This window comes from Falco rusticolus, chromosome 5, assembly GCF_015220075.1.
Source record: "Falco rusticolus isolate bFalRus1 chromosome 5, bFalRus1.pri, whole genome shotgun sequence".
Lineage (NCBI taxonomy): Eukaryota > Metazoa > Chordata > Aves > Falconiformes > Falconidae > Falco > Falco rusticolus.
In genome coordinates, this window is record NC_051191.1 from 61,178,518 (window position 1) to 61,203,122 (window position 24,605).

The window sequence follows — 24,605 nt, forward strand, 5'->3', positions numbered from 1 at the left end:
CACAGTACTAGAGATCCTCTGATTGAAGGCTGTACAGAAGTATAGAGAATTATTAACTACAGAGACACTAACTGTGAATTTATGAATAATGAAGAAAGCAAAGGAAGAACAACCACATAGTTCAGTTTTCCTAATCACTGCCTCTTCGGTATTCACCCACACAGTCAGATTGGCAGACGGCAACTGCAACTAATATCTTATGTAAAAAGGATGGAGATTTAGTAATACAGCATTTCCCACACAAGCCTCAATTTGGCAATTTATTCAGGTTCACTCTTGAAGCTCGGTACTTGCCTAAGAACACTGCTGAATGAAGGTCTCAGCATCCAGCAATGCACAAAGTCAGGGCAGCGCAGAAGGCAGCAGAACCCAGAAATTATGGTGCAATAAAAATTAGCGTGCAATAAAAATTCTTAAAACACTGACCGAGAGCCTCACTCAATACAGCATGAAGAGCTTCACAGGTGAATAGCACCCTGGTGACGGGTCCAGCCCTTTCATGTATTGAAGAATACATTAAAATGTGCTGTGTTGCTAGAAGGTCGCAGGGGTTTCTCTGTTGGTTTTCACTTCAGCCTTCCCCTATATCACAATATTTATTTTTAATCAGCTCATGGCATGTCACCAAGGCTCCTAACTGGTTAATATGAGCCCAGGCTCTTTAAAAAACAGTAATTGCCAGGTGTCTCACAAGCAGTCAACTGATCAAAAACAGGGTCAAAAGAGAGAGTTCAGGAAGCGGACAGCAGAAACACCACCTGGCAAATCCAATTCCATCTCTATAACGTGAAGGAGCAAGACTGAAAATCACTACATTGCAGTACCAGAGGTTCCTTGACATTTGGTGATGAGACATAACTATAAAGCTTATTTATGACTGCAGTGGCCATAATGGACTTCTTTTTTTAGATTTTATTAATCTCTTTCTAGTCTCATGTTAACAGGCAGGAATCTCATCTCTGTTCCATTTTAAACTGATTTAGGATATATGACTTACTGCACGCTGCTCAAATTTAGGGATATAGCTTAGAAGTCATTACTTACAGTAGCAGCTGCCAATGATAAAACAACTATTGTACTCTTGTGACAGGGGTTGACAACATAATGCAATTTTTAGGACTTCAATTCTGGGTTCACTAGGATGTCTGCCATACCAGGGAAAAATAACCAAGCAAGAGAAATGGTGTTCTGCCAGTGTTCTTCAATGCTTTTATCAAAAGATAAAGAATTATCCATGAAGGACATGTTTTCCACATGAGCTTAAGATATTAATTCATATGGCTATCTACAGAGGTCATTATTTATCAGATCACAGTGTCTCAACTCACAGAAGTACTACATACTGCAAATTCAGGGAGATCCTGTGTTGTTCCAGGTTTAACCTTAAATTGGTAGGAAATCTTCAATTTTTTAATGGTGATCACTGTATACCCACTGAAATCACAAAACCACCCCGAGGCGTTCACAGAAGCTAAAAGAGAATTTCCCATCTTTGAAACACATCTTAGCTCTGAAAAGCACTAATTCCAAAACAGCACCACACTATTCTACAAACCTGCTTATTTATACGCAATGTTATTAAAAACAAAACGCAAGTCCCGTTACCCAAATTTCTGCAGGACTGTACTGCTTGCAACCCTCAAGAATCAATCCTGCTAAATAAACCCCCAGTTTACATCCTATTTCTCCTTTCCCACTATCAAACAATCCTGTCAAGAGTGTTTCAGGCTCAGATAATTACCACCACACCAAAGGCAAGGAGCTCAGCAAAGTTACTGCATCCATCCTCTGAGACACGGGCAACAGGGGCAAAAAGAAACCAAACTGATCACTACAGTGCCTGCACCAGCCTCTCTGCGGATGTTATTTGGGCTGTTGAAGATTTGTTTCTCGTTACATAATTGGGGTGGGGGAGGAGGAGAAGAGATAAAAACTTGTCCAATTTTCAGAGCCCAAATACAGCTTCAAAAGGAGAGGCTCGAGAAGCCCTTCCTGGCGTCAGCTGAAAGAACACGACCCACATATTTAACACTTTTATACAGCAGCTATTTTATGCCTGAGTTATGTCTTCAAATTCTCCACAGTGCCGGCTGCCTGAAACACTATTTACAGCCATCCTAGAAAACACACCTCCACCTCTGTCCTGGGGCCACGGCTTCAAAAATGAGCACGTGAGAGAAGCACAGGCTCCTCTCGCCACTGCCACAGTGTGATGATCCCATCCAAACATCAATGAACTCCATGGCCGGCTCACTTTATCAGAGCCAAGAGGAAGGCAGGCTTGGCTACATGAGTGCAATGAATAACGTGAGTGTCACCGAAGATGGGGCTGAATGAAGGCATATGCTGGCCTTCAAGGTGTACAGATGCTATAGTGGTCTTTGAGGACAAATCAGTCCATCCAAGCCTGAAGGCCAAAATCTACGCTCTACTGTAAATTCCTGCAGCTCTCTACATAAGATCTGAGGAAGTACAGATGATATATAGATGATGTATGAACGTGATATATAAGGGACCTTGGGCTAGCAATACTCCAGTAATACACTTAGTGCCAAGTGGCTGCCAAGTGAGGAAAAGGACACAGAAAGCAGATCAAGACCCAGCCGGATGATTCAATCTAGCTACGGGATCGATAAGCTCAGTAGCAACAAAAACACATTAGCGTTTCTTGACCAGCCCTGACCCTCTGAAACCTGCAGAGGCCAGGAGAAAATGCTATCATGAAGAGCCATCTCAGTGGGCTGCCAGAAGTTTCTGATGAGTCCCAGGCTGCCTACAGCCAGAGTACTGGGAGCTGCTGAGTAACAAAAACAAAACCAGGAGACGTTACTTTATAAAACACAATTAGAAGAATTTAAACATTGTTTGATGGAATGATGCACTGTTCCGTGTAATCGCTTGTTTGATAAATAGCAGGCAGTTACAGCTCACATTTTTAGCCTTGAATTATTGCCAAATTGAGTTATTTTGTGAGGTAGAACTGAATCAGGAGTTCACTTACAAAAATTAAGCCCTAGAGAATGTGAAACAGTGAAATATTTCTACTCATTAAGGAAGCTATTGGTGCTAGATAATCAGTGTACAGACACAGCCCAGAAAGGTGGAATACTTATATGCCCAAATCAGTTTTCCTGAGATTCATCTGGTATGCAAATTGTCTACACCCTGATGGCATCCCTTAAATTTATTTCCCCCAAAGATTTACAGCCATGTCCTCCTCATCGCTACTCTGCACCACAGGGCCACAGTAGCTGACTGGGGGTCTCTGGGTCACACCAGCATGAACCTTACTCTAAAATCAAGTGGTAGACAAAGGTTATTTCTGCACCAGATACAGTGTTAAAATTCAGGAGTCATTCAGTGGTGCACAGGCACAAATGTCATGGTTGCCGTCACACTCACCATGGACACACGTCCCGATCCTCAAGGCACAACATTACCTGGCAGTCACAAAAAGTGTTGCAAAAACCTGATGGCTGGATACTGTTGTTTTTTCCCTAGGGTGACCGTCCCTGGAGAACAGCAGCAGAAGCTGTAACATACCTGATTTGTAGTTAAATCCACATCTGACAGTTCAGCATCCTTCAGAAAAAAAATAATCACATCTATACCTATGTGTAAATGATATACGTGGAACATATATAATTAAATAAATTGGGACACTTTACATAGATAATAGTAGCAAGGGTCATTTGCTTCACAAAGAAAAAAATGTATATCCTCCTGCAGTGTGAAATAATTTCCCACTGGATAATATTAGTCTGAGTTGGAATACGTGCAAATTCTAGTTCCAAGACAATTACATGTTTTGGAGCTGATAATTCACAACCGATCAAAAGCAGACATCAAAGCTTTTGATGCTTTAAAAGGCAATGTCTCATTTTTCCAAAGAGAATTACAATGTCCCTTTCTAGCTTTCAGAGATACTGAACCATCTAACTTTATTTTCGATTTTGTTATAGTTGAGAAAAAATAACGTAATTTGTAAGAGTTTCTACAGTTTTGTTTTCATTTCTTCCCTCTCTCTTTGGAGCCTCTGTGGCTACTGGAGAGTAGTTTTACAAGTGGAACAGTATTGATGTAAGTTCAGAACGACGCAAAGTTGGGAGTAATCCTAAATCCATGCTGACAAGCCTCTATATAATACAAACAAAAGTGTGTACCTCCTACTCTATCTGTTAACTGCTCAGCATCTTGGGAAGGATACATCTTCACATGCATGCCCAACCATGCCATTATTTCGGGATATATAATACAGAATCTGGGAGTTTAGAAGAAAAAAGTGATGAAAAATAACATATTAAAAGGAAAAGGTGTAAGTTAGCAGAGGTATGTTATCCTGGGGAAAAATTTATAAGCATAAGTAAGATCAAACATATTTATTCTTGTAACTCTTTTATGCTAAGAGACCATCAGGAACACAGCTTTATCCAGCCCTCAAGCAAAGTGCCTGGAGACTGGAGCAGGACCTGCAGTGTCACAGCCCTGGTGCTCTTCCACCTCTGTCCCCACTGGTCCCAGTTTGGTTGTGCTTCAAAGGTTACAGCTGGACAGGATCGCAGCAGCAGATGCAAATACTGAACCAGGACACACCGGATTGGAATAACGTGTTTCCTACTGTGGAAATTCCCTTCTCAATGTTATTTTTAATACCCAGTATTAATCATGCCTATGGATATTCCATTTCCAGCAGTTATTACTATTCAATTGCCATTAATGTAAATGGTGAGTGCTGGTTAATGCCAAGCCATATGATGAAATTCTTTCCTTTCCCATCTGGGTTTCTATAGTTTTAAATAAAAACAAGGACACTGACAAGATCACAGCTGAAACACTCATTTTGATCCTCACCACCACCACAGATTTCGGAATAAACCTTTGTTTTCAGGACAAAGCACATTACAGACATTATCCCCTCTATCCTGTGTAATGCGTAGTGGATAATACTGCAGTTAAAAATATTAATGAAAAATGACTAATGGTAACTAAATGATTCACTTAACTTGGCTCTCTCTATAATGTATTCTTCGTATGACAGGCATTTATTAGCTCTCACTGATGACTCCACAGACACCCTGCTATGCACAGAGTGCCTGTCTACACATTAAAACTTAATGCACAAAGCAAGAATTATTGATGTTAGCTCTGTTCTAAAAGGGCATATCAGCAGGATTATTTTTTTTTCCTACTATGGCTTTATTTTCGTTAGCTGCTGAATAATTATGGATTTTAAATTCTACTAGAAGCTAGTGGTCAAAAATACCTATTCATTTCCCCACAATATTATTTTTCCCACAACTGTTTTCTTTTTGTGTGATTTTTTTACAGACGCATTAAAGGAAGTACACGTGTGATGTTTCAAAATTAAAAAAACAGCTTTGAAATCCTACTGCTTGCACAGTGTGTGCTATCCATATCCCTGGAGAAGCAGCGAGTGTGCACCACCTGTATCCCTGGGGAAGCAGCGAGACTTAAAGGACCTTGTGTTTTCCTCAGGATCTCAGCACTTGAAGGAAAAGCAAAATGCTAGTAATTACAAAAGCCAAATACTGCATGAAGACGAATACTGCCTTGAATACGCACATACAATTGCCTCCACTTTACTGAAAGTATATACACTGTGACTGTGTGCATTGCTTCCACACCAACCTGAAGCAGCATTTCACACACTAGCATGCAACAGCTCTACTGCTCACAGGCTTTTTCCACCCTGGAAGCTGTTGATTGCTCTAAACCCCAGGTCTAGCTTTTGACATCGCTGGGTGCTCACCAAGACTGATGTCAATGCATGATCCAACTGCCTTATAGAGCCCCTGAGTAAGATTTTCAAAGTGTCTACATCCTAGGCACTTGGGAATCGCAGAAAATCCATGGTATCTTAGTCTTCTGGGAAAACCACCACCAAGCTACTATCTCTAATTATAGTTCTTAAAACCAATACATTTTTCCTGCCTTCCTGGGCTAAACAGACCTCGGGCATTATACACAGCTTTTTAATGGTGCTTGGCTACCACTGAAGGAGATCCTCTGATCCATTTGGTCTGTTCAGCTTCCCCTGCTGCAGCACAGCAGCAGTTCCCAGCTCACCCAGCACTGGGACGGAGCACCGGGGAGCCTGCATTGTGCTGCTGGGGAAGTTGGATGCTCACCATTTCTCTTCATATCTTAGACAGCTGGATCACAGAATGCCATTTCCTGCAGCTGGACAGATCCCACCTGGAAAGATGTGGCTGGAATCTACGCAAAATCAAACCTCGCTCAGCGCATGTCTAGATATTGCTGCTGCCTTGCAAGGAACCACAAGAAGGCACCTGGCCACGGCTGCTCCACGTCAACCCTCTGCTGCCCTGAACCTGCTGGAACCTTTGTGCCAGTAGAAAGTGAGCAAAAGTGGATGCAGAATGACACTGTTTGGATCTGGCAGACTAAGACACCTGGTCTGCATCCCTCTGCCAACTCTAGGAACTTCATAAAGCCTCTACAACGACTGGGGGGGGAAATAAGCCTCCAAGCTGAGTAGTTGAAGTGCTCTCTCTGTTTCTTTTCCTCTAAATAGAGATAGAAAAGGAAGCACTTCCAAAAGTGCTTGAATCCCTGTCCCTGAGACTTAACCACCAGAAACCTGAAGGAATCACTCCTCCAAATTGCCAAAGCTAGGCTGGACACAAGACTCCAGCCTAAGACAAGCTTTTACCCTGTGCCTAAAAATAATTTCCTCTAATAGCCTATGCTACGCTGCTTTAATATAAATGGCAACTTAGACCACATATAGTAGCGGCCTATAATATTTTCGCTCTGTTTAAACAAGAGAGGTCAACAGGCTATCTGCCATAATCCATTTTTAGGTTTAATGAAATTATAGCATAAGAAACAAATCAAGCTTGGCCTTTATGATCAGCAAAGAATGGCTCTCTGTGCCTTTTTTTAGAAAAAAAAAGGTGAAGATGGAAGGAAATGGAATGATTTGTTAAATGGATATATTTGATAAGGGAACATTAATGCATTTTTCAATATTAAAAGTGAAGAATGCTGTTCCAGCTAGACATTTCTTTTCATTTTTATTACACAGACAGTGCTTGATTACAGTTTAGGGAAATGAACTGAAAGAACAGATGTACTATTTTTTTGATAGGTAGTCAGAAGGGTATTTTACGGAGTCTGGGAAGAGTTGGAAGGCAGATGATTCAAAGGATAATTGAAGAATGATATTTAAACAGGTTACATTTGTGCCCTCAGGCGTTAAACATAGGAGACTTTTTAATTCTCAACACGGGAGCTTGCATTGCTGCAAAGCAAATGAATACAATGAATAATTCTGTTTCAGAGACATGCAGTAACTGCTGGTTAGCAACTAGGGAATTTTCCACAATACAGGGAAATAGCAACATTTTATCTGAAATTATTAAGAATAAACCAGATGCTATTCAGTTTAATATTCAGCATCATTCATTATGTTACTGTATCAGATTTTCGATCAAAAACATCTCGGGATAACATAGGCAATAGCAAGAACGTGCAGAGACAGCCCCAGGTGCAGAACTCTGGTCTCTAGCCTGAGGACTGTGATACAGAGATCCAGTGCAGCCCGTTGTGGTGCAGATCACAGCTGGTCAATGCCTCTGTGGTCTGAGGGTGCTGGTGAAAGTTGTCAGGTGTCAATGTCCTCCCCTCCACAGTGGATCAGGTCTATCCCAAGCATGAGCGTCTCTGTCCCCTCAGAGATGTGCCAGCTCCAAGAAACCCAGCTGCACTCCTGGTGCAACTTGGGACTCCCTTGTCATGGCATAAGGCACACTCAGGGCATACACACTACTTTGTTCAAGCTACATCTTTAGTGTCAACCATAGTATCAGATTTCAGAAGAAAAGGTACCTTTTCTAAGTATTTCAGCCCTCACTAATGCATGCTCTGAACAGCAGCACAACCTCTTTAAAACCCCTTGGTTCTCCGGGACTGACACTCCCATATCTTGCTTAACAACAGAGCACACATCAACCCTTTCCAATAAAAGCCACATTTTTTAATTAGCAAATTTCAGTGGAGCACACACTACATCCACATTGATGACGCATTAGTGTATCATGATTAATATGCTGTGCACTTCATGCCAATTGAATTCCTAATGATTAGCCACTTAATTCTGAGCTGAAACAATTACTCTTCCCATTGAGAATTACTTGTTTCAGCTCAAAGCTCAGCAGCTGGAGTACAGAAAGCCAACCATACCCAGTCATGCAAATACATGTTGTGGAATCAAAATTCAGCTTTACTAGTCCATATTTTTTATGCATAATAAAGCATTTGGCATACAAAAACATCACTTTTCAAGACCGGTACAAAATCTGTTGTCAGGACTGAGCACATCCCTAATTCATGGACTTCAGCAGCAGCTGGGGTATGCACACATGCACGTTCATATCTGTGCATGAGCAGGCAGTTTGCCTTTGCTCTATAAAGGCCTCTGCCACTCTCCCTGATGTCATTCAGACAAACATTTCAGACTTGGTATATACCAGTGGATGCTGCAGTGACAATGTTATATAGCAGAAAACGAAACGGGTACATCTTGATTATACATTAATTGTAGTTACGAGGAAAAACTTGGCTTGCCTTCAAGTAAGTGAGGAATTTAAGAGACATCTCATGGTAGCTGTGTAGTTTTGGTAGATACACAATTGTAAGCAGTAATTATATTTGTCATTTCCTACAATCAAAACACTATGCAGACAATAATTATACCACTGATATGCCCCCGAGAAATGGATAAACAGGCATAACTCATTTTACAAGTGTAGAATCAGACGCATAACGAGCTGATGACAAAAAATACTAATGGCAAAACCAGTAGTAAAATGTAGGGTGTTCTCATCGAGCAAACGAGCTCATAGAAGAGCACTGGCTGAACATAGTTGCAGCACAGCAGGACGCAAGAACTGCACCTTGCCAGGCCACTATCGCTGCAGCTTTGACATGGTGATGATTACTGTATTATCATTATGGTGATTCAACGAAAGCATTAACATTCCCACACTCAGAGACACAGACTACAGTAAGCATGGCTGAGTATCACTGAACAGATGTTGGTTCTCCGGGACCAGTTGCTCAATGTAGTATTTATAACACAAATCAGAGCTGCTAACAATGTGAATGGAGCATTTCCTTAAGTCTGTGCAACTGAGGGACTGACCCCAGGGCAAGTAAGAACAGGGGAGTCTCTCTGCTGACTTCAGTAGCCACTGGATGAGACTCTTCTTACATGTGATAAAAGGGGCTGTTCCAACATCTGCAAAAGCCAGCAAAAAGATCTCTGCTGACTTTCAAAAGACATCAGATCATTCCATCACTTACACACTGACCTAGCAAGTTAAATTTCTTATTCCATGTGGACTTTTAGCTTTGTGGTGAAACATAGTCTAGCACTTCAGTGTATGAGGGATCTGAGGCTGATGTCCATGATGGTGAGAATGCACAAGGGAGTGCTTTATTCCAAGAGACCCTTGTGGTGTCCAGGAGATGTCAGAGGAAAGTCAGAAGCTGCTTCTCAGAATTATTTTTGAAGAATAAAGCAACAGTAGCTGTTAATTGTAATAAATCTGTAACTCTAAACGAGTGGTTTACTTACAGTGTCTCCAGCTGCAGGCTGAGGTCTCTCCTTTAGTTTTATCTTTGGCTTCTGTAATTACCCTCTGTGGCCTATGTCTCCAACACAGAAGAAACAATATGTCTCCATGCGATGAAATAGCAGTCCCATGTAAGCATGCTTTCTAAAGATATATATACATGCTGGCCAAGCCCAGCTGCATCCAGACCACTTTCCCATCCCTATTCTTATTCCTCAGGCCTCTCCAATTTTTCAACATACTTCTTAACGGAGCAAAAGGAATCACCATTTTCTGATGTTTGGTTGAATGACCCAAGTTAGTGACCACCAGCAGTTCTGTGACAGATCCATTGGAGACACATGCCAATACCCACATACGCTGAGCAAAGCCAGTCTGCACAAAGCAAGAATCCTTTCAACGTACAGCTTCCAAAGGCAGGAACAGGTTTGGCAGGGAAGCAGGGAAGCTTATTTAGGTTAGTTTTAAATGCAGATAACTGATGGAATACATGGATTTTTATCATGTTGGTACTTACACAAGATTGACTTGTTAGTGACAAGACAGATCTTGAACCTGCACGACTGCAGGACAGCCTTTAATAACAGATGGCAGTACTTTGCCAACGGTCGGATAGAGAGATTTGGTATCTTAGCAGATGATACCTTCTGTCTTACTTCTTTAGCCACTGATTTAATTACACTGATAATGTCATAAGAAGCAGAAATCAATTATTCATCAAGCCTGCCTAAGAAATCATTCTTTTGTCCCATGTATTTTGTTTCAAGATCATTTACGCTTGGGTAAAAAGGCAGTTTTCTTCCTTCAGCGTCAATATTTTATACAGTAACTCACTTAACAGCCCAAGTGAAAACTGAAGTGGCTCTGTCAAAAAGGACCAGGACATGATACTCTGTGCAAGGCATGGATGTGATGCTTGAAAACCCCACCAGTCTGCTACATATCAGCAGCATATCAGTAATTCAGGGACTGTAAGCATGATGCACAGAGTGATCTGTTACACCCCTTTTGAAAACAAAGCCCTTTGATGCATTTACATCTCAGTGTCCCATGAGTTCTTTAGAGGTTGTTGGAGGTGAAACCACAGATCCTGCACTGCTTGTTTTCTAGTTCTCTCCATTTTTAATAATAACAATAACAAGACCTGCCATTACTTTCTTGACATAGAAGATTTTTTCCTACGTTCCCATTAAAACCAATACTGCTCTTTATAAACTCAAAAGATGACACTGAGCTCTCTTCACCAGCAGACAGGAAAAAAATCTTTTCTTTTGCTTGGTTTATTTTTGCATTAGTCAACTAAAAATAAACAAATGCATAGAAGTGTAATTTTCAGAGGGATAAGTCTCTCCTCTGTCTGCTTTGCCATCAACTGTCCACCCTTGTTCTCTTAGTGTCTGGCTCCACCACTTTCTGATAAAGCCATGGCTGTAAACCTGTACAGTAATTCATGTGAAAATATCCTTGTTTTTGTAAAATAAAAGGTAGGAATGGGAGAGGGAGACTGAGCAGAGCTGAAGACATCAGGCTGAGAAGACGACTTCAGGGCTGGAGGAAATGGCGAGGAGGAATGGCAAGAACAGAAAAGTAGGGCTTGGCAAGGAGATAACCTTAACCCCACCCCCGCACACAGCTGCAAATTCAGCAACAGTTTATTAACCCAAGTTTCTATGAAGCAAAGATAAAAACAGCTGCAGAGAAAATGACAGACTCACTGCTGTCCGTACAGCTAGACACCCTGCATGCAGCATAACTGAGCCCTATGAGGCTGTCTGGGAGTTGGACATGACCCAGCTGTGTACATCACGCTCCTTCACCATCCTGTCAAGGCAAAGCTTTCTATGGTGTAAAGTTTACTCCCAAACATACACAACCACATATTTGTATGTGCACACTGTGTACGTTTTTAGCATTACTCCCAGAGCCCCTGAATTCTTTCCAGAGGCCGAGCCCTATGTGGGCTAGAAAGTGCGCAGCAACAGAGCAAAAGCATCTCTGCAGATTCACACCTGTAGATCAGGTAGAGAGCTGAGCAGAGCACCTACGTTCTGCAGATGGAGACTCAGACTGGCAGAAAACCATGCATAAATAGGAGTGTGCATAGAGAGGGTGAGAGAAGCCTCAGGCAGAGGATTTACCCACTTAGTGTCAGAGTGCCCATGCCTGGAAAACTCAGCGTGGAAACATTTGCTTCCAGGCTGCAAATATGTGGCATTTAAATCCACAGGTCCATACACAGGCTTTGGTACCTCCAAAGCTATGGAAAAAAAGGAGGGAAAAGCCTCTGTTGTGCCTACACAAACTGCTCAGAATAGTCATTCTTGGCTATTACTTTATACAGTGATGTCAGGGGCACAACAATCTCTTACAGAAAGAAAGCAGCAATTGTGGAAGTACCTAATATTGCATCTCACCCTCACCACAGGAACCTTCATTCAATTTACATTAAGTAAGAAGTTACACTTTGGAGAAGTACCAATGATTGCAGCTTCTCCTTACCAGTTCAATGAAACATTTCTCTTCTCCTTCAGCTGAACTTATTATGAATATTTAATGAACCGAAATGAACTGAAAGCTACCACTGTGCATGTGCTCTCCAGCTCTCCATCCATCTATTGACAACAAGGCTTAGTTCCCAAACTATGACATTAACTGTATTGCTATGTAAATACAACTCCTTCAACTACCATCTCCTAAGTGAAATGTATACAAGGCAAAAGCCAAGCCTGACTTGAATAGATGAAACTGTCCTCTCCCAGCTAGAGACGGGATGTCTAGATGTCCTTGTTACTTCAGCTCCTGATGTCAATTCCCCATGCCAGTTTGTACGTTCATCTTCTGCCCTCTAATTGAATTAATATTCGCTTCCTCTTACTAATCCCCAGATGCTTGTCTGAAATGATCTAAGACACAGCCCACGTTTACAGGGAGAAAAGATCTATATTAGGGCATCAATTTGATAGCTACAGAGGTCTGCTAATTTGCTGTGCAGCCAGGCAATCTGACTGCGGGAATATCATGATTTTTTACTTGGATGTAATGATTTGCTTTTAGCTCTGTGCTGGAGCCACACTCAGACTACTGTTCAGATGTGATTTAAGAGCAAAAAGAAAGGAACACTCCTTCCTGGATTTTCCAGGCACCAGAAATACATATGAACTTCAGTGCACTGTAAGTTTGCCAACTGTTTTTGGCCACAGTTATTACGACACTAAAAAGAAAAAAAAAAAAAGAGGAGGAAATCTTTTCAGCATCAGACTTACACTCTTCAGTGTTTTCTAGTACAATGGAATGTGTGGAATGGTGAAAAGGGAGATAAAACAACAGTTGCAATTATAGCTCCCTTCTGATCCCCTGGATCAGATCTTTTAACAAGAAGTTTGGCCTCTTTAGAGCTTAGGAGTTTTGTCATCAATTTTCAAGAGATTAGTTTTCACTCTTCCCCCCAAGGTTATGAACAGACTGAAACATCTACACTGAGAGCGTGCTGGAAAACCTAGAATACAAAGCCATGCTCCCCTCCAGTGCAACTACACAATAGTCTCAGTGTGAAGGAAATAAAATTTTGTTTTCATTCTGCCCCCCGCACTTTGCCATGGCCCCACAAATGCAGGGATGGTTCAAAAGACCTCATGCACACCAGGATATACAACCGCCAAGGTTGGTAGAGCAACAAAGATCTACTTGAGCAGCCCCAATATGATTGCTACTATGCTATTTTTATAGAGGAAAAAAATACACACACAATATAAACACTGGGTTTGCTGTCTTCAAATACTGTATAGGTATTGCCTTGTAAAAACACTTTTTTTTCCTTTTCTTTCCATACCTCTTACATACGAGTAAGCAGCAAGGTTTGAAAACCAGTGAACAAAAGCAGTTTAAGTGTGGCTGGCCCAGGTGATGATTACTGAAACAACCAATCTTTCAGTGTGATGATTAAACAAGCAAATGTAAGAACAACTCCAACAACCAGCAGTTAGGGTGTTTCCCATGCACAGGGCACGCGTACTCTGCTTGCAGGGATTCAGCTCCCGTTCTCTGGTTCTGGGTGAGCGCCCTGACCATCGGCAGTGACAGCCCAGGCCCCACCAGTTCATGCTTTGGATTCAATGCACTGTTAATTACTGCCCTCATGAGGGTCTGACAATACCAGATGATTAAGACTGATAGAGCTAGGCACAATTTTCTCCTTGTTTTACTAGACCAACAGACAAGCACACAAGCTCTTAAAATGACCGTGCCTCTATTATAGCCTCAGATCACCATGACAAGAGGATTAATAAAGAGCCTGTTAGTCTAGAATCCTGCTCATTTCACCTATTTAGTTTCAGAACACAAGGCAGCCTCAACAGGAGAGACTGAAGACATTCACTGCACAGTGTCACCTGTGATTTGAGCACCCTGCTGCCAAGTGTGTGATGATGCACAGTCAAATCACCTCAAATCCATCATTAACCCACCCACCCCTGTGAGATTAATCCCAAGTCAACCCAAGTGTTTACCAGCTACCACCACTGGAAGAACTCAGCCCAAATTCACAGCTAGTTTCAGCCATTCCCCAAACTGCCTATTTTCCAGCCAACATTTTTGCTCAGCCCTGTCCCTGACCATGTGGGTGCAGCCCTGCAGGAGAGGCAGCATGCTGCTCCAGTGCACCAAGCCAGCAGTATGGACTGGACTGCAGCACCCAGCTCAACCCACCTTGTACCTCCCCACAAACTTCAACAAAAAGAAAACTTGCTTGGAAAGTATCCTTAAATAATCTGTGCTTGATTTAATGATTTACACACTTGTACAAAAGCTCTACAGACTGACTCCCTGCAGTACCGTGAATTTCCTTAGCACAGTAGTCCCAAAAGGCATGCTGGCTTCCAAGGCCACCTCTTTCAAGGGGCAGTATTTTAATCTTGCTTTGTCTGTTACATTTACAGAGAAACTTTCCTGAATCTCTCTCCATAAACAGACAGGCAGATTATTGCACGTTCGCTGAACAAAGCTTTGGTAAGGTGCAGCTGGTTACGTTATTGAGGTTAATTTATGTTGTACAGAGATAAAAAGTGAGTGAATAATACACATCAATATTACATATAATATCAATGAATATTACAGATCAGTTTATAGGACCTGAGCTGCTACATCAGTCACAGTTTAAGCCTGTGAAAATGGGACTTGGAAAATCTAAACTCTTGAAAATAGTTGCAAATTTAACAATTACTTCTGCCTCTCCTTAATATTAGATACTGAATGAGAATTACAAGTACCAGTCAGTAAGTTTTATGTCTGTATTCTCTTATTTTCATAATTATGTCTATTGGGATACATTGCAGTCCCTCAGGGAGAGAGGCTGCAGCTGGGCTCTCTGGATTTAAAGAGATCATCTGGCCCTGTTGCAAGTGGGCTACAATTCTGCTGCATAAAGAAAACACTTTGATAACAAAAAAAAAAAAAACAAAAACAAAGAAAACCCAACCAACCAAACCAAACAAAACCCAAAAGAACAGGAGGGAAAAGGCAGTTAAACAAACACAGTTGCTAGCCTTCACACAACGGAGAAAGCTGCCTGAAAACTACCTGTGCCAGGAATAAGCAAGAGGGGCCATAGTTTAGAAGGTCTAGGCTGAGAATACTGGGATACAGCTGCTTAGCCAGCAATGCTGGAGCACTTTAAGAAGTGCAGACAGAAAGGATGCACTCTGCCTCTGCAGAGCCAGTGGCAGAAAACTGTGCTTGTTACACCTATTTGCAAACACTGAAATTCTCTGACTGCCCTTTGCTTCCTCATCCTCCAAACCGCCACATCCTCCTGCATTTTGAGTTATGATTATCCAGGTCTTTGGTATATAACTTCCAAGAGGGGAGGAAAAGAAAGGAATTTAATGCAGAGGAAGCAGCAGCTTCCTCATTTGAACATTACTCAACTCAGAGCAAGCATTTGACTAAACCAACATGGTTCAGGTCACCAGAGGCCAAATTTAATCATAGTGGTTTGGGTTGGAAGGGACCTTAAAGATCATCTAGCTCCAGCCCCCCTGCCACAGGCAGAGACACCTTCCACTAGACCAAGTTGCTCAAAGCTCCATCCAGCCTGGCCTTGAAATTATTTGGAGACAATTAAACACAAAAAGCTGCTGAACGGCACCAGGTCAGCAGAGTGCTGGAGCCCAGGTCCTCTCTCCACACAGCTGCCCAAGTGCCTGTCTAACAGGGAGCCCCTAACATTGCATACAGGCACCCAGTTCTGAAAGCCATGCTATCCCTCTTTCCCCTCCAATACATACAATCCTTTTGTGTTTGGCCATGTCTCTTGTATTGTTAAATCTTTCTTCTCATACTTCCATGACTCCAGAAAGCCTTCATATTTAAACTCATATGCTCTCAAAATAATAAAATATGAGTCAAGGACTGGAGAAATTAAAAAGGTGTCTCTAGTGCTCCTTTTTCTATCAGGGAAATCTGAGCTATTTTGAGTGACAACTATATTTTTTCATTTCATGCAGGTAACAAGTCTTTTATTAAACACAGGTGCCCAAAAATTCATCTCGATGCACTGCAGTAACTTGAATGAGCATGTCCTGGGGATAATTCTGGCCTTGAGTGCTGGTAGTTACTGTACATACTTGTCTGATTAATTCCTCTTGACTTACAAAGGCATCCATCATGTCACAACAAATGATCTATGAAGCACACCGTACCTGAAACCCTCCCCTCCCCAAGTAATTTCCCCAGCATCTAAAACAGGCTCTTATCATTTGTAATCAGTAATTAATAACAAAGCATTCTCAATAGTGCAATTTTTCTGCTAAGGTTAATGTAATATTTCATCCTAGGCCAGCTGCTGTTTTACAACTTCCAAGCACGACAGTAAGTAATGTCTTTGCATAAGAAGTCATCCATGGAATAAATCAATTAGCTCCTTTCATCAGCAGGCATTTTGCTGCAGCAAGCAAGGCTAATTACATATAAAGTTGTTGTTTATCAACAGGAGTACGTACCTGAAGTTTGTCATTGAACATTTACTTTTCTTCCCTATGTCTCCATTCTGTATCTTTTTCCATTACGAAGTTCTTAATCTATGATCAATCCAATAGTATGATTAGGAGCTGCACTTACCACATGTTATTATCTGCACAGATTTGCCTACAAAGATCAGCATCAATCACACAACACATGTTTTCAGTATTAGTAGGACTTTTGGGCCACTTCTTGCCCTCAAGAAGGTCACATACATATTTATGACTATTCAAATCAGTTGCAAAGCATCAATAAAGTCAAATGTATTCTTTAGATAATCTAATAACAGATAACGTATTCTTTAGATAATCCACACTATTTCTCCTACTGTAAAGTTCACATCGGGATATCTGTATTGCTGTCCCTAGGAGAAAATTCAGCACACAGGACATATATATGTGAAAATGGGAGATAAATCAGCGTATAGCGTTGGTGTAATCTTCTTGTCTTACTGAAATTGGCTAGTAACTTTGGAGACCTACATTTTTTCCCCATTTTTGATTGATACAGTAATTGTCTGGCAGCCTAAGCTACAGATAATCACACGGCAGCTCCCAAAAAGGAGCATTTGTGACCTGAGGTGACTAAGGATGTATAAATACTGTCTGCAAGGCAACAGCTCCAAAGCAATCTAATACAATTTCATAATGCAAAGGCAACACAAAGTCCACAGCTCTGACTCACCAGGTTTAGCAAATCACTAGACATCCTGGCTCCAACTACACCAAAAGCAGCCACCTAGAAATACATCCCCTTGACAAAAAAAATGTGTTTGAAAAGGCAAGTAGCCAATGGCAAACAGTATGACCTTCAGTGAAATAGCCGTGGGGACTCATGAACTAAAGTCAGGCAATAATCACTAGAAACTGAAACAAACTCATCCTTGGATTTGGATCCTAATGGACACAGGACTGGATCTCTGCTGTGTCCCTGTGTTCCTCTCAGCAGTCTAGATAGATACATCAAACAATGATGTAGCCTGTATTTAATGATAATTAAATTTTAATCTTGACAACTGGAAGACAAATTCTAACTTCAAACATGCAATTATTTCCCATTCCTACAACATTTGGTCTATTTTGGTTTGCAATTTCTTGTAATTCAGTAGCACATTCATTGCACCAAACTGATGAACGTTAACCACTAAAGTGTGTAAGCCTCAAGTATGATGTTGCTCAATTCTGAACTTCTAGTGACTCCAGCTCATGGGCTGATCCACAATTTTCTGTTATTTTTGGAGCAGTAGGGCTGTACACAGTCATGCAAATTACAAGACACAGTTGTACACGTTGTCTTCTAAGAACAGGTCTTGCAATTATTTGTTTACCCATATTCTTAAATTCCTGGGGTTTCCACACAAAAAACCCACCCAAGATAAAATGCAAGCTTATGTCACATTCCTGCAAGGCTCTTCATCTGTGTTCAGTTACATTTAGATACTCTCCTTTGCTACTTGCTCTGTGTTGAATCCTCTTTCTCCTTCCATTTACAACCATGTGTGAAGAAAAATAATTCTGCTTAATACAGATCCAAATTGGCTTTGTAATGAACTCATTAAAGAAATGGTCCATTTCAGCCCTCAAAATTTGCTGCAGGTACCTCTGCACCTTATTATTAAGCCTCCACCAAAAATGAACAGGAAAAAAAAAAGATAATAGGGTCTCAAAGACATGCTCTGCACACTGACTGCCATGTATGCAGAGCCCACAGCCTGGAAATGCACTTACTCAGTGTAAATCCAGTTCTATTGAATTTTCTTTTCCTCACGGTATATTAGCACTCATGAAAAATCTTGCAGTGAAAGCCCTAGAGAAGAAATCTTCTGTCCACAGACAAATGCACTTCTCACATTCTGCTCTAGTACAACAGGCAAAAGAGCAAAAACGTTGTTCGTTCTTTTACAATAATCATAAGGTCAGACACTCACCTAAGACATAAATAACACATGGGCTTTGTCACAGGCACTTCCTCTAGCCTTAATTCAGTGCTATGTCCATCCACTCATCCTCTCCTCCTCCACCAAATATATGAACAATTATGATCAGTCCACTGAAAGTTTGACTGCTATTCTAACATTCAGCTCCTATGAGCCACCAACACCAGCCTTTCAGTCACCTCCAGATCACTGCTACCTGTGAATTTACTCAAGCCAAATCTTCCTTTCTGTTTTGGGGTTTTTTTTTCCATTTTCTTTTCTTCTTTTCTTTCTTCCCTTCCCTTTCTTTCCTTTTCACAATCATTGACCACGCCAAAAAGAGATTCATGAGACCAATGATGGCATCTTCAAACAACTCCATAGAAGGAAAAAATAGCGCAGGATCAGAGAGGCTGTTATATGTCAACATAGTAAATACCCACAGTCAAATTCTTAGTTGGTGTAAATCAACCTGTCTCCATCTGGTTTTATGAGGGCACTGCAACCTGATGCTGGACACACAGCAGAAAAACCTTACTCAGATTAAACTACAGCATTCTAAATCTGAGTACTGACCCTGTCTGGCACCTATTCTCATATAGACACACATTCTTGTGGCCAAATTCTCATCTCCCGTGACAGGGAACAGCCAGGAGTACACTGCATGCAAGGACGTATGGGCCCTTAATACCATCCCAAAGCAGGCAGCCCCCTCCCTTGCCCACCTTTCTTGGAGGTCCTGGGGATATTCCCAGAACAGCAGCAGCCGCAGTCATGTTGCACATTGCTGCCTATGCAAGGAAACCTGAAGCATGTGAAATGTACAGCATACTCTATAGCAGAGGATGGCAAGCCATAGTTGGGTTCTCCTGTTATACTATATCATGTAAAAAACACGCACATGAACACAGTAAATATTTAAAGCTTCCTAGCCTTAAAAAAATCACAACTGTACCTAGCTTGTAGTCATCCAGAGCCACAGCTGCAGGGCATCTTTTCAGCAGCCTAAGTCTGCTGTTTGAATTACACAGATTCCTTTGAACTACAAGGAGAGCTACAAATACCTGCTCGATCAGCTCCACTGTTCCTCTGAGGCAGCTAAACTGAGCACCGAAGAGTTCCTGTGATGGCACACAGAGCCATCGACACCCAGGAGAAAAACGTGGGTTCATAACACCAGGAGCTCAACAGGTGCTGATGGTCAAGAGTTAAATATCTAACTGGTGTTTTCATTACCTAGATCAGTAAGAGGGAAATTCTGGCTAAAAATGTTATCATAGAATGGGTTGGGTTGGAAGGGACATTAAAGATCACCTAGTTCCAACCCCCCTGCCATGGGCAGGGACACCTTCCACTAGACCAGGTTGCTCCAAGCCCCATCCAACCTGGCCTTGTCTTCTCGTGTGTTTATTATATATTGACTTCTGAGCTAACTTTACAAATGGCTGATCATGACTGCTTCAGCAAGGAAAGATTAGGGGTCTGATCTCCATTCCCCCATCCTTACAATTACTGGTGAATTCTTGAGGAACAAGCACCCTACTGCCAGAATACAGACCAGTCTCTAACCTGCCACCTTAAGAAAAATAAGATAGACATCTCTTTGGGCAAAAAAAAAGAAAAAGAAAGATGAACCATGTATTTGAAGAAATATTCTAGGGGTTCTCTCCAGTCTGATGTCTTCTACTGCAGCCTCTATTCACTGCCTTTTCTTGGTACTGTTTTCCCAAAATGCATACACTTGCTTGTCTGACATTGCCAGTCTCGTTAGTATTGAGCGCAGCATGCAAAGCCCCATTTAAAAAGCAAGCAAACACCAACTAAGAACAAAGAAAGAAACAAAACCTAGAAACTTGGTAAGAGTGGATGTCAGCAAGCTGATAGAAATACTTTGACTTAAAGAATGTCATCTGCTTAGTTCAACATCAGCTGCAAGAACTGCCACGCTTCCTCAAACATTGTCTTTTTCTGGCTGGATCACAGGCGAGCCCGGAAAGGGATGCTAATGGTTTGCTTGGTCAGAGCACACAGAAAGGAAGCAGAGGCAGTGAACGAGCTGCCAGCTGTGTCCCCTGCTTCAGGAAATTCAGGAATTTTTTCAGTTGAGCAAGCTTGCAAGGGCTCTGGGATTACAGCCCTTCGCTGGATGGGGTTGTTTCTTTCTTACGGGATGGCCTTTAACGATGTTAAAGGGCAAGGAGGTTTTGACTGACACGCTGCAGACCCCACGGAGGTTTTGACTGACATGCTGCAGACCCCATAGAGGCTAATTACTCAGCCAGTCTCTTTTCCCTTACCCACCCTTCTTGAGTATCTGCAAAGAGTCTTCAAATTTAACCTGCAAATGCTAATGTTTTTCCTTTGTAGCACTGGATTGTTCCTCTTCAGGGCTTTTTACATGCACTTTCCATTTACCCAATGCTAGCTCCCATAATGGTCAATAAAGGACAGTATATTAGTATGATAAACTCATGTTCCCAGCCATGCACAGAATTCAAATTGAATTAGAAAGTCAGCCTATGTTCATAAAAACAACGCTATTGAGCAAATGGAGCTTTACTGCACTACATAACAGATATCACATATCTTTGCGTTGCTGTCAATTCTTCACATAAATACTTAAAATCCCTTAGACTTCATTTTGCACACTATATAGTGAGTCTCTTCATAATCAAATAGTATTTAAAACATTTACTGCCTTGTTAAATCTAACAAGTTAGATTTATTGGGATAGTCACTTTCCTTAATAGCCAATTTAGTAAAACTCAATGTATTCATTGATGGATAAATATATAATAGGTGGTTGTTAAACTTTAATAAATATGTTTAATAGTCAGCTGGCATTTTCTCTCAATGGCAGCACTTCCTCTCAGCTGCCAACAGGAAATGCTGATCCTGAATGTGCCAATTCAGCCCACATGTAGGGAATAAATTGATCTAGAGGAGCAAATGGGAGCACAAATTTCAGGTAGCTTTCCTGCACTGCTTGTCACAAGAAGGCAACTCTAGCTGAGACTATCCCCTAAGCTCCCACCAAGACTGTCAGGTGTTAAAGAGCACACAGCGTAAAGGAACAGTATGAGCTACTGTGTTTGCCTAGACTCCAGAAAAGCAATGAACAGGACAGGAAGGGCAGCTGGCTTCTTTAAAGTCATATAAACTATATTAATGTATTATTAGTGCAATTTAAATTCTTGCCACACTCCTTGCTTCACGTATATCAGGTCGCATTCTCTCACCCCACCCTGCCACTCTGTTTATTGATCAACAGATTAAATTATGATGCCTTGGCTTCTACTTAGGTATAAAAAGTACTCTTTTAGGACTTTTAGATATCAAAGAAAAAAAATTAGAAGAGTTCATATCATTAGACAACTAAAAACCTTTAAAAATCGGGCCCTTAGCTCGAACTGTAGAACTTTATGGCTAAATTCTGCAAGTCCCAGGATCAGTTCTCCAAGCTGAAGGCAGCTACTACATATAAATGAGAAAAGAATGATTAAAATACCTTCAAGAGAGACTGTATTTATACGCTGGGCTAGGAAGTTTTATCATAGCCACAAGACACTCACCCGTGTGGGATTATATAGTTCCTGGAGTGGGCTTCTGGATCCTTTCCGGCAGCAAATGTCCATCCCGAATGGATTTCTACGCATTACTGCAAGGGGAAATTGAAATTAATACAGGTTAGCAACATTGGTTAGCAGTAACCTATTGCAATACATAGAGCAAGAAGAGACTTTCTGACAGATTACGGGATTCTAGTCAGTGTTGTGTCTTAATTCATAAGACAATTTACTTTCCCTAGACATTGTCTGAGAGCTAAATCCTTTATCTATTGTTGAAGTTACTAAAGAAAAAGTTCTCCGGTTCCCCTCTTTTCCTCTGTTATAAAAGCTGTTATCCAACAGCTTCCAGCTTGGGTGCACAAAAATTCAAACACAGCAACCTAAGCAACACAACCTTCAGCAGTGCCAGGTACCTGACTCTCTGATCGTCGGGGAGGAGTCAGATGGATTCTTACCATCAGCATCTCTGAGAGGCAACATTTGAGCCTCTCTCCACCTAGATACAGAAGTACACAGGATCCTAATATTAAAACACCTAATTTAAAGCTTCTATCTTAACTTTTAGGTTTCTCCTAGAACAGACAACTCAGCACTACATAATGCACATGCAGTCAATCCTTGCTGCACTTCTTGCCCCAAAGCATATTTCGCTCTACATATTGCAACTGAATACCTGACTGATCCAAAACCCAACAAATGCTATGTTATCCTAGTCGGAGATGAGCAGGTTTTCAAACCAAAGGCTTTGCCAAAGGTCTGATCAAGGAGTATTTTGGATGATAAAGCATTTTCAGGAGAGACACTGACCTGAGCAGGCACAGAGATCACCAGTTTCGAGTTAGACCTTTGTGGCCATAAGAGTCAACATAAGAAGGTATTCAGCTCCAACCAGCCTCTACAGTCACAAGGAAAACAGCCTGTCCTTCAAATCTCACATGGCCCACATCATTCTCTGCAGACGCTCCTCTGCCCCCAGCTTGCTGTGCTAACTACGGAAAGAGCATCAGGCAATCAGACACCCACATCAGGCATCACAGCAAGGGGAGATCTGTCTCGTCGAGGTTTAATTAACACACAACCAAAAGCAAAGAAGAGATGCTCCTGCTGGGAATCCAAAGGCATTAAGCAGTGAGGCACGCTTTTATCACCGCTTGCCACATTTTGTAACCAGAATCTATTGCAGCGTCCTATAGCAACAGTTCTGAGCTGCACCACTTGCAGACATGATATTGCAGGCCACGAGCCAAGAGTCAGAGAATACAATCAAGTAGTGTTTTAATACAGAGGGCTAATATGCAATCATAATTGATACATCAAGCAGTATGAACCACAGAAAACTGTATATAGTTCCAATCTGGAAACATAATAGATTCCTTCGCTCACTTCACAGCTATTTTTCAACTGAAGGTATCTAATAACATGCCGTGCCACTTTTCCCCTGAGCAAAGAGAGATTGCATGGGTCTTGTGGCAGAAGTCAGACATATATGCTCAGTAAACAAACTGGCTCAATGTTTTCCTCGCAATTTTCCTCACAATTAGGATAGTAATGTCATTAGAGGCTATAACTTTAATTTACATGTTTAAATACCTGATGATACTCCGAACATTTTTAATCATGCAGCCAAGTACTGCAATTCTGTCAGTTTTGTGCTAATGTGCCTTTTTGAAAGTTAACTTAAAAAGTGTTTGGAACAGTTAAAACTTTAAAAATATTCTGCATGAGTAATATCAGCCTCCAGTACCTGGAACTGGTTTTAGGAAGAAAACACTGAAGTGAGGTTGTAAGAATCCAACAGCCATTCCAACTACAAAACTCCTGCCTGTCACATCCCTGCTTGTCGTGCCTCTCCATACTCTTGTACAAGGAACTGTGTCCAGGGATGCTTTAAAAATCATTTTGTAGCCCCCTCACCATTACAAGAGATTTTTCCAAAATGAAGCCTTCCAGTCAACGCCAAACCACATCATTTCCATTTAAAACACCAGAGCAGGTTGAAAGGGAGAGGGCAACGTTTCAGCACATCCAGGTCATTAGACTGTGATTAACCAGGATCCTGAAACACTGATGCTTTGTTCCAAAATGAAGAAAAATTCTAGTGTGGTATTCCCTAATTTATTACTTCATTTTTCATTTCCATTAAATACAGTAAACACTAATGTGCACAAATGTATCCCTTCCTGTATTACTTAGCTAGCAGGTATCTACACATCCACACTTTATATGCAGCAGTAACAGCCATAAAGATTAAATTATTTGCACAACATGCAAGATTTGATTCCCAGATGTAAACAAACAAAAAAAAGCAACTGTCTCCCCAGCAAAAGCTAAATGCTAACGTAGAACCTTAGTCATAGAAGCCATTAAATCTTTTTTATCATTCCCAATATTACTTAATTGGTTTGTTTTTTTCAATAAAGCCTTTAGAAGACGACTGCGGAGTTAGCATAGCAACACAGCAGCTCAACATAGCACTCTCTTCCCTGT

General features: G+C 41.3%; 1 protein-coding gene across 2 annotated transcripts in view; it reads right to left on the minus strand.

The window, feature by feature from the left end:
* Nucleotides 1-24,605, minus strand: part of CHST11 (carbohydrate sulfotransferase 11) — a 170,033-nt gene that overhangs the window by 74,669 nt on the left and 70,759 nt on the right. For both annotated transcript variants that reach the window (XM_037390215.1, XM_037390214.1), the window contains exon 2: nt 22,122-22,207. In XM_037390215.1, the coding sequence (XP_037246112.1) occupies nt 22,122-22,207 (86 nt within the window). The remainder of the gene's footprint in view (nt 1-22,121; nt 22,208-24,605) is intronic.